The sequence below is a fragment of the Hippocampus zosterae genome, chromosome 2 (genome assembly GCF_025434085.1).
Source record: "Hippocampus zosterae strain Florida chromosome 2, ASM2543408v3, whole genome shotgun sequence".
Classification (NCBI taxonomy): Eukaryota; Metazoa; Chordata; class Actinopteri; order Syngnathiformes; family Syngnathidae; genus Hippocampus; species Hippocampus zosterae.
The window spans coordinates 41,023,008-41,037,427 of NC_067452.1; the positions used below are offsets into that span (position 1 = coordinate 41,023,008).

At 46.5% G+C, this 14,420-nt stretch overlaps 3 protein-coding genes across 7 annotated transcripts in view; 1 reads left to right on the forward strand and 2 right to left on the reverse strand.

Annotated features, from left to right (window-relative positions):
- Positions 1-14,420, reverse strand: part of eef1b2 (eukaryotic translation elongation factor 1 beta 2) — a 38,501-nt gene that overhangs the window by 20,862 nt on the left and 3,219 nt on the right. The window contains exons 6-7 of one of the 2 annotated variants that reach the window (XM_052055711.1): positions 14,211-14,278; positions 13,775-13,893 (exon numbers count right to left, since the gene is read on the reverse strand). The exons of the other annotated variant lie outside the window; for it this stretch is intronic. Coding sequence (XP_051911671.1) covers positions 13,807-13,893; positions 14,211-14,278 — 155 coding nt within the window. The 3' untranslated portion in view covers positions 13,775-13,806. Of the gene's footprint in view, positions 1-13,774; positions 13,894-14,210; positions 14,279-14,420 lie in introns of those variants that run through there. 2 annotated transcript variants of the gene reach the window in all.
- On the forward strand, positions 187-7,589 carry dytn (dystrotelin). The gene is given in 14 exon segments (XM_052056026.1): positions 187-710; positions 953-983; positions 2,093-2,179; positions 2,302-2,506; positions 2,670-2,755; positions 2,842-2,921; positions 2,989-3,060; positions 3,154-3,317; positions 4,456-4,567; positions 4,659-4,792; positions 5,161-5,302; positions 5,595-6,054; positions 6,268-6,432; positions 7,393-7,589. Coding segments are annotated over 14 exon segments (1,902 nt in total). The 5' UTR covers positions 187-638; the 3' UTR covers positions 7,485-7,589.
- On the reverse strand, positions 7,691-13,581 carry zdbf2 (zinc finger, DBF-type containing 2). 4 transcript variants are annotated; one of them, XM_052054632.1, is made up of 8 exons: positions 13,434-13,581; positions 12,352-12,439; positions 11,848-12,011; positions 11,164-11,671; positions 10,027-10,149; positions 9,585-9,883; positions 8,997-9,138; positions 7,691-8,537 (listed from the first exon to the last, which is right to left on the reverse strand). In XM_052054632.1, exons 2-8 carry the CDS (start codon positions 12,436-12,438, stop codon positions 7,737-7,739), a joined length of 2,124 nt encoding a protein of 707 aa, XP_051910592.1. In that variant the 5' UTR covers position 12,439; positions 13,434-13,581; the 3' UTR covers positions 7,691-7,736. The 4 variants fall into 4 exon arrangements, with proteins under 4 accessions (XP_051910592.1, XP_051910602.1, XP_051910576.1 ...); XM_052054642.1 differs by lacking the exon at positions 13,434-13,581 and adding an exon at positions 13,256-13,420; XM_052054616.1 differs by having other exon boundaries at positions 11,848-12,439; positions 13,434-13,517.

A 14,420-nucleotide genomic window follows, 5' to 3' on the forward strand; every position in this document is an offset into this window, starting at 1 on the left:
AAGCTACGATTGTAGACTGCTAACCGCTAACAACTTCTGGTGATGCAGGTCACGCGTCACCGTAGGTTAAAGGTCACCCGCTTTGTTATATTATTTTATTTTTTAAATAGTTTTTTTGTGTGTTTTATCAATTTCCCCCTCCAAGACCCTCACGGTCGACTTGGGACCAGTTCGTGGACTAGCGTCACCGACGCCGATAACAAGCATGAAGGCGCAACTGACCAGTCGCCAGCCAGCTACAGTTCATGTGCGGATTTTATTTTTTTTATTTTTTCACACAGCGATCATATGCCATTCGCTGGCATGCCACGCAGTGCGAGAACATGAAGCTGGAAACTGGATCAGAGTGGCACCACGCTGACCTCGTCACAAGCTCATTGCTCGGAGAAGAAAAGTTTGCGTGTGTCCTGGTGCCACGGGAGGACAAAGAAAGCATAGAAGAGACAAACGGCCAGTGTGAGCCGGGACAACGCTCTGCAGCGCCAACACAAACAAAGATGCTACAGAGTGACACGGCTTGTTTGCTTCAGCTACAAACCTGACTTTGATTCCCCCCATCCGGCACCCTTCCCCGTATGATGTCATCGGTCCTTCTGGCTGCCGATTGGTCCGCGGTCGACAGGTGAGCAGCAGCTGCGATGACAGAGGAAACCAGAACGGCATTAAAGATTGAACAGCTTCAGCTCGATTTGATGCTAGGAAGGCTGAGGGTGAGTTTCTGCTAAACAACAGCGTATTACAAAGTCCCCAAAAAAAAATGAAGACGTTATCGGAAACATTTAGTTTTCTTTTTGAACATCGAGGTCATTGAATGTCAGTTTCCTTTATATGTTGATGGGTTAATATTTCAGAACACAGCCCTAAGATGTTACAATTTCATACGATCCTTACTGTCAATGTCGCTTTTCTGAAGAACAGAAGCATTTTTGTGACGCTGTTATTTCATTTTTAGACAAACCCCCTCATGGATGTCAACAGTCTCTGTAAGTTCTTTATGTTTTTTTTCTGGTTTCCCCAATCCCGTTTTATTCACAAAGGAGTGGTAATGCCTCAGTGGTGTCTTGAGATACGATTTCAATTCATTCCATGACAACACCAAAAACTCCAACCGTGTCACGTTGCTATGGTGGTGGTGGACCCCAAAAAGCAGGCAAGAGGGAGGAGCAAGGTGTACTGAAAGATTGTGTTCAAACACAAAGGAAAACTAAATCCTATACAAACGAAGTCCTGAAAACAAAAAGAATCCAAAGTAGCAAACAAAAGCATGACTGAAGCAAAAACTAACCATGACAGTTGTGCCGGGAGTCCTTTTAAACAATTACATAACGAACAACAGGTGTGCAGCTGCAGGAGGGGAGCCCTACAGTGCCACCTGTTGGTCACAAACAGAATCATGACAAACCTCAAGTCATCTTTCTCTGCTGGCATGAATGGAAGACTCAACAATCCATTTCACCCTCCCACGAACGAACCACATATTTTTTGGTTTTTTAAATCAGAAAAATAATCCAACCGTGCTGATAAAGTACCAGTAGTTGTCTTCTGGGAGGATAAATAATATATGCATACGAGTATCGTTCTATTGTCTGCTGATGTGTTGCTGCGTCATTCGTGTTCAAACAGGCATTCATTCAAGAGTGTGACACCGATGCAATTTGGTAGCCCGTCTGGGGCCTTTTTGTAGTATTTGCTAGCATTACGCTAAACAGACGTATGTAAGGAAAAGCTAAGCTGTTGATTTAAATACACACGCAATTGGAAATGGCCAATTGAAGCCACTTTTTGAAGAATTGCTACAGTCTGCGCCTGACTGCGCTTCGTTGCGGAGTTGAGTTGACGGCTTATCTCTTGACAAACTCAGAAGTCGCTCGTATCGCAAGGCACTGCTGTGAAGTCGGGGCTAAAATTAGCCTGGGTTGTTTGGCAAAAGTAACGGAAGTAAATCTTCGCCATCTCATCCTTTCTCGATGAAAATTTGGATTGACATGGCCTTTTGATTTTTCAGGGTTCTGTAAGATGTGTTTGAAATGAAAGTTTTGGGATCAAAGTTTGTAGTCTATTTTTATACGATGCAATATTTGTTTGTTTCAAGTTCCCGGGCTGGAGGACTTTGACAAAATCCGCCCGCCCGCCTACAGAGTCGCACTGAAGCTTGAAAGTCTACAGAACATCTGCCGCAGTGGGTTTTCCTTCTTTTGAGTTTACATTTCATGCCTTGCTCTATGGCGCTTGCTTTTTGAACTTCAAGTTCCCCCCCCCCCCCCGTTCCTCTGAGGAATGCATTCGTCACTGTGCTTCCAGTGGATGTCGTGTCGGCTCGCCACATCGAGGCCGCCTTCGACTTGGGGTTCAGAGCCAAGCGGGGGCGAGATTCTGTCCTGAGCAGGGAGCAAGTAACCCAGCGCCTGAACGGGATGTTCCGGAGTGCCTCGCCGGAATTTGCAGATCGTTCCACTGTGGAGCCCACCGAGAAATTATGCACTCTTATATTTAGGATGTTTGACAGGTGACAGGTGTTTAATTCACACACAAAAAAAAAACTTTCATTTTTGATGCCTATTACTCATACACGATGCAATTGTTGCAAAAAGTCAGTGCGCCTATTTTTGGGACATTGTTGGGTTGTGCACGTGGTTTCCAATTGGGGGTGTACTGCACGCGTGTTTCAGGAACCAGTCGGGTCACGTAAGGGCGATTTCTCTCCATCTTGCCCTCATCTGTTTATCGGCGGAAACTCTCCTGCGGAAATACGCTGGTGAAAAATATGCTCCTTTTACAATATTGACGTTGTTTTTTTTTTTGATCAAATGAGTTTGTTAACACGGATGACTTATGCCTCAGCCCTGGCGCACGCAGCGGCAAGCGCTTCCGGATCCATCAATAGGTCGTCTCTTAGATCTGTGTTGGAGGATGTCGACCAGGTAACGCAAACGAACTACATTTCCCGTCGCTGACTTTTGTCATCTGACTCCCCGAACGCACGTTTAGGTTCCTGCACTCATCCGAGAAGAGGGGCTGTTTGGCGCTGTTGAAGAGGCGGTTGAGTCGTGCTTTCGCGGAGTGAGACAACATTTTTTGGGGAGCGGTTATCTATTAAAACCAAATTCAAGTTAGTCAGAAAAAAAAATAAAAAATCAAATAAAATGTTCACAGGTGCTGACCTCCACCGTAAGTTTGGGACATGTGTCATCATGGCTGCAGAGTGAGCCTCGTTTGTTGCAATGGCTACCTGTACTGTATCGTCAGTTCATAAGTCGGAAGGTCGCTCACGCCGTCCGCTGTCATATCTGCAAAATATTTCCCATCAATGGACTCAGGTGGGTACCATCTATTTGTGAAGTCAACTTTTTGGAAGCGATCCCATTTGGACCGGATTTTCCGCACTCTAAGGCGCACCAAAAAGTCTTCCATTTTCTTGAAAGCACACGGTGCACCTTGTGTATGGGCATTACGGTAATATGTTAGAACTTGCTGTTGGTTCAGTGAACTGTGTTGCTGCTTTATTCAATAACCTTTTGTTGCAGATCCGACAAAAAGGAGCGCTATGGCGTTGTTGTTTTTTAAAGCAGACACTTTATTAATGCTTTTCACAGTCTCAACAAATGCAGGTACGTCTTCGTTCTCCGTGGCTTTTCTCCTTCCGTTCGACTCGGGAGGCGTTCATGACCGCCTGTTGGAGCCTGTCGTTCTGTTGGAGCTACGTTCAAGGAAATGCCAAAATAAATTCTGTAGGGGGGGCTATAGAATTTATTTTGTGATTTCCTCATTTGTGAAGACAGTACACAACAAAGGAATAAATAACAAAACAATTCTGAGACAGTCCAGTCTCCTACATTTTACTGACATCTGATCGTTCTGTTGGAGCTACGCTCAAGGAAATGCCAAAATTAATTCTGTAGGGGGGGCTATAGAATTTATTTTGTGATTTCCTCGCTTGATTTTCTATTTTGATGCATTATTTTCAATTTTCGTAGTTTCATTGAAGTGATCATTAATTTACATTTTTCGGAGGCGGTCATGAACGCCCCTCGAGTCGAACGAAAGGACTGTAGCTCCATCTAGTGGATGTATTGTAGATTGCATCTTATAATCCAGTGCGTCCAATATATATGATTTTTTTAAAAAGATAGGCCGTTCATTGAAGGTGCGCCTCATAATCCAGGGCGCCTTTTAGTGCGGAAAATACGGTACGTCGGGGAGGAGCTATCTTGTTGGTTGAAATCAAGACTCTTGTGCATGTTACGTCGTCGTACACTTTGCACTCCGGGTGCATTATTTTCCCAGGCAAAATCAGATATCGATGCGCTCATAATTTGTGGTATTTTTAAACTTTCAAACATCGCTGTAGGCAAAGCCAAACATTTGGGCGCAGGTTGTTCCACCATGCTATTCTTCCTCCAATCATTGTGTTATAGAAGCTCATCATGGACTCTCTGTGTGTGTGTGTGTGTTCAGGTATCGCTGTTTGAAGTGTGTAAAAGTCCACGTGTGTCAGAGTTGCTTCCTGTCAGAGCGACACACGCGTAAACACAAGAGCCACCACCCAGTGATTGAGTTCTGCACACAGGTAAGGAACAACAAGTTGAGAGGCGGCGGCGGCCATGATGAAGTGTACTGAAAGAAGTTGGTCGACTAAAACAAACCCGTCTCCACCTCAGCCCACCTGGCGAGAGTCTTTCTCGTCAATGGTGCACCGTGCTCGTCACTTCCTGTTACCACGGCGATATACCCAAAGGGGAGCTGACGGGGCGAAAAGTCTAACGAGAGAAGAGGCAAAGGAGAGCCATGAGATGTGAGACGGGTTTCACCCTCATCCATCCCTCCGTTTTTGATACCGAGTGACGTGATCAATGTCACGGGTTAGCTGGAGTTTATCCGGGTTGATTCGGGGCAGGTTCCACCCTGAACTGGTCATGGAGGGCAATCCGTGACAATTCTTTACATAGATGTCAAACTTAAGGCCCGGGGGCCGGATCGGGCCCGCCAGGTCATTTTATGTGGCCCGTGAAAGCAAATCATACATGTCAACTAGCTTAAATCTGTGCCGAAATGTGTAATAAATAACGTTGAGATTTTGCGATCCATTCGCTACCCGGTTTACACCCACTTGAACAAACAATTATACTTGACTTGACTGATTTTGATGAATTTGTTTCCCAGGGCTCCACCTCTCCATTTGGCTGCCGCTCCCGAGGAATGCGGGAGCACCGCTTCTGCTGTTGGGGTGTCCCGTGATTCCTCAAGAAAGCCTCGTTCCTCTTCGACGAAAGCCCAACAGACTGATGAGATGCTGCCGGAACAGGTAACCTGGGATGACCTCCCGCTCAAAGGTCTGTCAACAATATCGAGCCGGGGTCCCCGATTGGGGTCTTCGAGGGCCGCTATGCTGCATGTTTTGGATGTTTGCCTCCGGCAACACACCTGATTCAAATGATCCAAACCGAAAACCTGCATGGTCAGGGCCCTCGAGGTCTTGGGTGACCCCCCCCCACCCCCCACCCCTGTTATGGGGCTTTTCGCCCTGATGTCACAAATTCTTCTGGGCTTCACCAGTGAACAAACTTTTTTGTCATTTGACCTGCCGAGCAATTGAGAAAAAGGTTGGGTCATCATAGATGTCGATGCATAGACTCGCCAAGTCATGTAGCTTAAGTCTAAGTCAAGTCGAGTCTCATGAAAAGCAAGACTAACACGAGCCGAATCCCGGGTCTTAAAATTGCCAACTTAAATGTGACACGAGGCGAGTCAGCTTTCGCCCGTTTCAGTGTTCACTCGTACCCATGAATATTCCCATTCTTCAGACACTAAACAAGCTGGAACGACAACAACCTGCCGATGATGTGTCACGACACCAGAATGAGCTGGAAAACACTGAGAAAGAAAACACGACACCCTCTTCAGACCTGGAGACGTGCGTGGTTGTAGATATAAATGAAGAATTCATGTTGAAGACAAATGATGAGTGGGGCGAGAAAGACAAAAGTCCACTCCGGATAATAAACCGGGACATTGCTTGGTCACATGACATCCAAGATGAGGAGGCGAATTGTGCAGGTAACAGTAATGATGGGAAAACGAAGCTTCGTGAAGCACCCGTGATACTTTTTGACACCTCTAGATGGTGCTCTTGGTTTAAATATAAAGTTTAGTGCATAGTGTAACGGAAATATATGAAAATTCCACTGCATCCTTAAACCAAGAGTGCCCTCTAAAGGAGTAAAAAAACATACACAAGTGCTTCACGAAGCTTCACTTGTCCTCCACTAGGTGGCAGCCATCGTTGTCAATCGATTGAACAAGAGGATGTCCTAATAACGGTGGAGGTGGGTGTGGCTGATGAACAGAGTTCTGGAACTTGTCGTCCGGAAGAGTTGCTGCAGCAGACTGTGGACCGACTAATATGTGCCCTCGGGAGGAAGGATAAACAATCGGGTGAGACAGAAGTCTTGTTTCTTTACTTTCATTTTTAAATAGCTGTCTTGTAGAAAGAATGTGAAAACGAGAGCTGAGTAGAAGGACAAATAACGAAAAGCAATGTTGGAAGTTGTCAAAGTCGCCTTGCAAAATATTACTTGTGTCGTGGTCTAATATATGTTATTAGCTGTACATCGGTATTGAAAGGATAATACGTTTTTCTTTTTCTGGTCTCAAATGAACATTCGAGCCTTGAGATACGAGAGACACAGTGGATGAGTTTTTCATATCAAGATATGAGTCATGTTCGGCAGATTTTTGTTTTTTGGGGGGGTGGGTAGGGGAGGGTTGCCTTGACTGGCAAGATAAAACTTAACATGAGCACCATATGCTGTCAGTGAACTCAACTCAATCACGCCGCTTAGTTGATGAGAAACAAAACGACAAATCATTTGTGGTAAACGTTATATTGGCTAGCTGTCGGATAATTGGAACGGACTTCAAAAGCGGGAAAAAGTGGTCAATTTAGCGGCCTTGCGCGGAGCCAATCCAAATGAAATGAGTTCTGTTCACCCACGTGACACGCGCAGATCGACGTCAACGTGAAGAGTTCATCTTTTTAGCACAGTAGTCGCGAATGTTGGAACACTTTCATTCAAGCAACAGCTTGATTTAAAAAAAATAAAACAAAAAAAACGCTACAAGTAGCTTGAACTTGAAGTTAAGTCAAGTGTGCACGCGGGACAGCGGCAAAATTCACATGTAGAATACAGCCATCGTTCCAAATTTGTGAGTTCAGTCACGCATTTGTAGATTCTCGTTACCGATTGGGATACTTCTTCCATTTTATTGAGGCACCTGGGAGCTGTTTTTTAAATTGTGACGGGAAAAAAAAATGCACAATGAATTTGGTGTCACTCCCCGTGCATCACAGGATGTTTTTTTTTTTTGGTTTGTTTTTTCATTTTCTTCTAACAGGCGATAAGAGGTCGGCGCTGATTGAGGCTGCAGACCACGTTGGAGACTCGTTACTCCACCTGGTGGACACCGTGAGACAAATCCCCGGCTAAATGAAGAAAGAAACGTTTTAAGCCGTCAACAGTGTCAAAGGCACTTTTGTCTCCGGGACCAATTTCAAGTCGACTCATCGAGCGACTTCTCTCTCTGTCCGCCCCCCCCCCCCCTCTCATTTCAAAAACTTTTTTTTCCTGTTCTGTTGTGTCATGAAAATGAGCGGCCAAAAAGACATGTTTTTTAAATTCCCCTTTTTTTTAAATTTTATTTTGAAATGGTCCTTAAGTGTTGGCGTTGTAACAACTTTGCTACTTTGGAGTCTTGACACAGCACCTCCTCCTCTGAGACCTTCCTCGCCGAAGGTTTGGCTCTGTAAGGGACAGGGGTGCCGAGTCCTTTCGACGGAGTCCACATCTCCTGGGTGGCGGAGGTGCGGTCTGAACTCTCACTCTCCTCTTGGGGGGGCGTGGCTTTTCGTCGCTACCTATTCTTGGCTCCTCAGACCTACTGCGACACACCGGTGGAGAGCTTTCGCGTTTACGAGTCCGTGCCGAATCTGTGCCGGGAGCGCTCGACGGCTTCTGATTTTTGCCCCTGGGAGAATCCGAGCCGCCTTCCCCGGACCGCCTCTCTGCGTTCAGGTCCGGGCTCAGACTTCGAAACAGCTGACGTACACATGGCGGCAAGGGGTTGGAGGCGGCGGGGCTTGGACTCGCCTTGAAACTTTTGGGCGGGTTCTTGATGATGCGATTGGTGCGGTGGTCATAAAAGCGCAGGGGCAATTGTTTGTATTTGACCTTCTGCCTGTGAAAGTCGGGTGGCCGTTGTCTTTTCCTGCTGCGTTTGGAGGCGGGGCTCGCGGCGGCTGTGTGGGCGCTCCCGGGAAAAGTCGGTGAGCAGAGAAGGTAGACCAGAGACGTGCTCGGCTGCAGCGGCGTGATGACGGGGGAGTATGAGGGCGGGAGGCGAGACCACTGTGCCTCGGGAGTCTTTTTCGTTCCCGGCCGATCGCCTGCGTGGACGCGAGTGGGCGTGGCCTCTAGGGCTGGTTGACAGACGGTCGGGACGACCAAACGGACAGTCTGAGTGGCATGACTCACTTTCACCACCTGGAGGGGGGGTGACAACAATTCAGTCATCAAAACTATCAGCTGCGTTGGGAAATAGTGCATATCGTGCTGCTTTTTGGACAGTGTGCGTCTTGGCCACTTGGTGGCAATAAAGAGCCATACAGATATGTTGTACATGGAGACAATGTCAATTTTTCAGCGGCAGAGATATTCATCATCAGAGGATAAAGAATACATGTCTGTGAACCTTGTTACATTGTCTGTCTACATGTGTTGCGGCATGGTTTGTGTTACAATACCAACACACCTCGTACGTGCTAACCACTGGAGCACCGTCCACCCGTTTTTAACCTTCATACTTGAGTAAATTTTTGAGACTGTGCTTTTTTATTTTTATTGAAGGTTTTTTTTTTTTGGTACTTCTATCAAATAGAAACATACTCGCACCGAGTATGTTTGCCAGCTCTAAATATTTGCCGATGTTTCTGTTGCACTCACCTGACACCTGGAGGCCATTCTGAAGTCCCGCCTTCTGGGAACTTCTTCCTCATCACGGTCCAGTAAAGGAAGAAGAGCCACGTCGTCCGACTCCGCCGCTGTCTGATCAGGTCCGTTGACGTTTTTGCTTCTGGTGCCGCACCTTGTAGGTAAGAAACCATCAAAACGGGTGAGCCGTAAATATTGAAGGTTAAGGCATTAAAGCTGAGGTAAAAACATTCATCTGTGGCACATGAGGGGACAAAAAACAATTCACACTCGCCCTTACGGACAATTTAGAGCAGGAGGGTCCAAACCTGGTCCTCGAGGGTTGCTCGCTGAAATGTCCCGCCTCCAACAAACCTGATTTGAAAAAAAAATCTGATGGTTTGAATCCGATGTGTTGGAGGGGGGGGGGAGATGTGTAAAACCTGCGCAAGAGCGGCGGCCCTCCAGGACCAAATCTGGACATGCCTGTTTTAGAGTCTTCAATTTTTGGAACACAGGAAGCAAAGTGAAATACAGTACAGTAAAAAATGAACGGGTTTTAAATTGAGAAGTTTCACGTCGTGGAAATTTTTCAAAGGTGCGACTAAATATTTATATGACCTGGCGAGGGATTCACTGTCGAAGTAGCAGACAAAACGACCTCGTCTGAACTGTCGGACCAGGTCATCCACCTTCTTCTCATCTTCCTCTTCGATCTGGGACCAAGTCTTCCCTTTGAAGGACTCCGGCACTTCTCTCGGTCCCGTCCTGAATACCCCGCGTCGGACCGGTCGCCGCTCGCCGCGGAGGACCGATTCCAGCTGATGGGAGTACACCTGGTCTGTCAAATCCACCCGAACATCAGTCAGATGGCTGAAATCCCTCAAGGGCGTCTGTACCGGCGGGACACGTGAATCCACCTGGAAACACATTCCTTATCTTCAAAAGAGACTTTTCAGTGCCTTAATAAAACGTTCATTACACGTTCATTACACGTGGGATGCAATGACATTGCATTGCAACCCCCCCCCCCCCACCCCCGAGCTCTTCCTTCTGCGCTCACCTGTCCGGGGGAGTCCCAGTCACTCTGTGTTTGAAGCGAGCGAGGCAGACTGGCGTGAAAGCTGCCCGTCTCCTCGAGCGGAAAGGAAGTCCAACTGTCGCCGTGGCAACATGTTTGGATAACCTGGAGGCCGACACAAATCCAAAGCATTTGCATCAACAAAGAGACTTGGGGGGGGGGGGTTGAATAAGGATACGCCTTGTTTGGGAATTTACAATCTGTAGTTTATCTTTTAGCATGACCCTAATAAAAATAAAAAATAAACAAAAAAATAAAAACAATAAAACGCATTTTTACTTGAGTACACTGTTACTTTGACTTACAAACGCACCAACTTCTGAGTAGTTCACAGAGTTACATTGCATTGCTTGGTTGATTCTTCTTTTTTCTGCTTTGTGCTAAATGCTAAATGCTAAAGTTCCAGGCATGATCAAACGATGGATATGATATGTATGATTGAAGAAAAAAAAAAAAAAAGGAGCAAGTAAGTAGGGCTGGACCGGTATGGATATTTTTAGGCTGATGGAGATTCCGATATCCTTCAGCACTTGTTTAATTTCACAATGGGGGATGAATTATTTTTCCCAATGGCCATAGCCATGTCTAATAATAATAATTTATTTTAAAAATCAAAATAAAATCGTGGCGGGCCGGTAGTCCAGCGGTTAGCACGTGGGCTTCACAGTGCAGAGGTACCGGGTTCGATTCCAGCTCCGGCCTCCCTGTCGAGTTTGCATGTTCTCCCCGGGCCTGCGTGGGTTTTCTCCGGGTGCTCCGGTTTCCTCCCACATTCCAAAAACATGCTAAATCTAAATTGTCCCTAGGGGGCGACTGTGAGCGTGGATGGTTGTTCGTCTTTGTGCGCCCTGCGATTGGCTGGCAAGCGGTTCAGGGTGTCCCGCGCCTACTGCCCGGAGACAGCTGGGATAGGCTCCAGCTCCCCCCCCACTCCGCAACCCTTGTGAGGATAGAGCGATTCATAAAATGGATGGATGGAATCATAAGGACTCACTGTATTCCCACATTCCCCATCCTAACCTCCCAGTTGCAATTTCTCGGAGACTTTCCGAAAAAAGTAAGAAACGCTTTCCATCCTTTTGCAACCCTACTTGTCAAGGAGAAAGCGTTTGGACCGACCTCCTCAATCGTTTGGTCCACGAGGTCACCGCGCGACGTGCCACCAAAGGCCTCCTCTTTGAAAGCCGCCCAGCGCTCCTTCCGCCAGCTGTGCCAAGCCTGCGGCACAGAGGGAGGCGAGGGCCGCGTGTCGGACGTCGTCGGAGGCTCGCTGGTTTTCCTCCTGTCAATCTTCCCGTGCGCCTTCCGGCGTGCGGGCAGAGGGGCCCGATGTTTAGGCACAGTTGTGTGCCTCGAGTCCACGGTCCTTGCCTCCTCTTGTTCTTTTCCTTGAGTCGAAGGCCTCGCCTGACCCGCCCCCTCCGATAGTCTCTTCTCCAATTGACAACGGGGGCCAGCGGCATCTTCTTCCTGATTCGTCGACACGTTGTCGTCGGAGCTGGGCAGGCGCTCGCGCGTACCCAACGACAAGTCGTCGTCGTCGTCGTCACCAGAGAAACAGACTTCATCGAGCTCCTCCCTCGGCGTAAGCGGAACGCAGACGGACGGGAGGTCCGCGTCGGACGGTCTAGTGACACAAACATACGGAACGAGCCGTCAGCTGAACCAGCCGACAAAACTAAATGTGCTTCGTCGATTTCCATTTTCTTATTGCTTTTTTAGTTTCGTGTATCATTCTGACAGGTGGCTTAAGGCTGTGCAGATTTTTGGTTTCCCCCCCCCCCGGATTGGGCATTTTGTTACCTGGGGTCATTGTAGCAGTGCGGGTGGTGCAACAGGACATCCTGCAGGAATCGCTCCAGCAGAGTTCCTTTGGCTTGGCTGCTGTCAGCAAAGGAACGAGTGGAACCGACGGACCCCCTGGAGGACTCTCGGACGCAATCCAGGTGTCTGAGACTGGCCAGGTGCTGAATTTCAGAATCAGAATTTTCGACAGAATGATCCAAGCAGATTTTAAATGTTTCATGCAGAGTCCACAATAAAATTAATTCTCTGCGGCTTAAAATCAGCATTCGAGCAATTGAACCTGTGCGGCCTTGGACAAATTACATTGAAGGGTTTGTTTACTCGTGGTCCAAATTGAAGCCATCGTCGCCCGCAAGTGGGTGTGAGTTCATGGTGATGAAGGTCCACAAACAAACAGACTAAACAGTAACCCCCCCCCCCACCCACCCCCCTGCTAAAACCCTCAGTGTCTTTGAATTGCCCCAGCGCAACACAGGCTCCATGAAAAAGATCACACATCACCTGATCGAGGTCGTTGTAGACGACTCTGCAGTAGGTGCAGTAACCTGGTCTGCATTTGGATGGTCCTGGCTGAGACTCCGCCCACATCCTGTCATACAAGTTCAATGTCATTTATTCATCATTTGATACAATTTGCTCTTCTTTTCTTTACTCTGCAAGATATTTCCACTGTGACAGACAATATCTCGCGGAGACTGTTAAGTGTTGTCATACTAATTCTTAGGATTTGGATGTTTTTTAAGAGTCAAAAAAGTGGTTCAAAGCCTTTTCTGACCTTTCCACTTTGTCGCCAATTAGCCTTCTAGCAAGGATGATGTTTTACAATTTTTTTTGTGTGTTGTCATCGAGTACAGTGGTATCTTCAACTGACAAACTTAGTGGGTTTCACTAAGGTAAATTTAATGAAATTGAAATGTTATGTGCACACAGCTGTATATCTTGTTTAAAAATTTTGAATCGGCGCGTGACTGAAAATACAGTACAACGTAAAAATGAGTTAAAATACACTTCAATGTTAAGAAATAACACACGAAACAAAGTGAGGGGGGGGGGCAATAGCGTCTGTATTGAAAAAGTCTTCTTCCAAAATCGCATCACAATTTTATTAAGTTGTTCAGATTTTTTTTTATTGTGTCGAATTTATAATTATTTATTTATTATTAAAAAAATAATTATTGCACTTACTACCTACATTCTTGCTGCTGGAGGCTGTAAATTTCCCCAGTGTGGGACAAATAAAGGATATCTTATCTTAATTGTGGGGGGGTTGTATTTATAAAGCCCCGCTCCTATGGGGTCACCGGACGGAAAAAGTTGGCAAAGCTCCGGACTACACGACGGCAGTTGGACAGCAGACGACAGCCCGACACTCAAGTGAGGTCCAACATGGACCAAGTATCGCTACCGTCGCGTCTCTTCGGCAACTCTGAACTGGCTTCGGATCCGCGTTAGCCGTGGATAATCACGTGACGCAGTTACGTCCGTGTTCCGCCTTTTAAATCCATCGCTTGCCGCAGCTGCAGTGTAATAAGCCAACCTGATAAAAGGGCACGGCCCGTGACGGAGAGCAGCTTTTTATTTACCTGTTTTACTTTCGGACGGAAGGAAATCATCTTCCGGCGCGCGCTTTTGGCTTGCGTGTCAGTTTCCGCTCTGCTTCTTCTTCTACGGTTTGCCTCTCCATCGCGATTGTGTTTGACGCCACCAAAAGGCCAAGCGCAGAAATACACTTCAACCACGAAACCCAAAAACTATTTGAGGTGACGATGTCATTTTAGAAATTGTATCTTGAAGCAATTCCACCATGAAAATTACAAATTTTAGTCTTTCATTTGGATTAAAAAATGAAAATCCCACCATCACCCATTCCAATGTAATTTATATCCCAAAATTTGGGACAAAAAAATAAAATAAATCAGAAACATGAAATTCACCCAAGAGCTTTATTTTTTTTCCTCAGATTTTGTTAAAAGCAGCAACGTCCATTGACTGGACAAAATCCTCAAACGCAGTGATGTGCTCCTCCAGAAGGTCAGTGCCCACCTTAAGCAAAGAACCCAAAAAACTCAAGTCAGATAACCGAATTAAGAATCTTTGATACAAATCTGACAGAGAGAGGCATGCACAAGGGCAACAAACAGAATGGATCTACGCGGTTAATCTGAATTTGGTGTGATAGAAAAAATGCCGACTGTGCGCACACACAAGTGGAAAAAAAGCACTGTAAATTTAAATTGACATGTTTTTTCAGTTTTGTGAAATGCATTAATAATGAGTTCCAAGTACCCCCCCACCCACCCACCCAGCAACACTTAATATTGACATGATTGACATCAGCATCATCACAACCCAAACCTCACCTTCTCATCTTCGACCACACAGTTGATCTGCAGCTTTTTGATGCCATATCCCACCGGTACGAGTTTTGCTGCGGGATAAACAAAAACATTAACGTGGCCGATTCACTTCAAAACGTACAAGCTAACTAAACTCCGCCAATTGTATCAGATCAGTGAAGTGGCATCACAATGTTCAGACGAAAGATGGTGAGTTACGATCATCATCGAGTG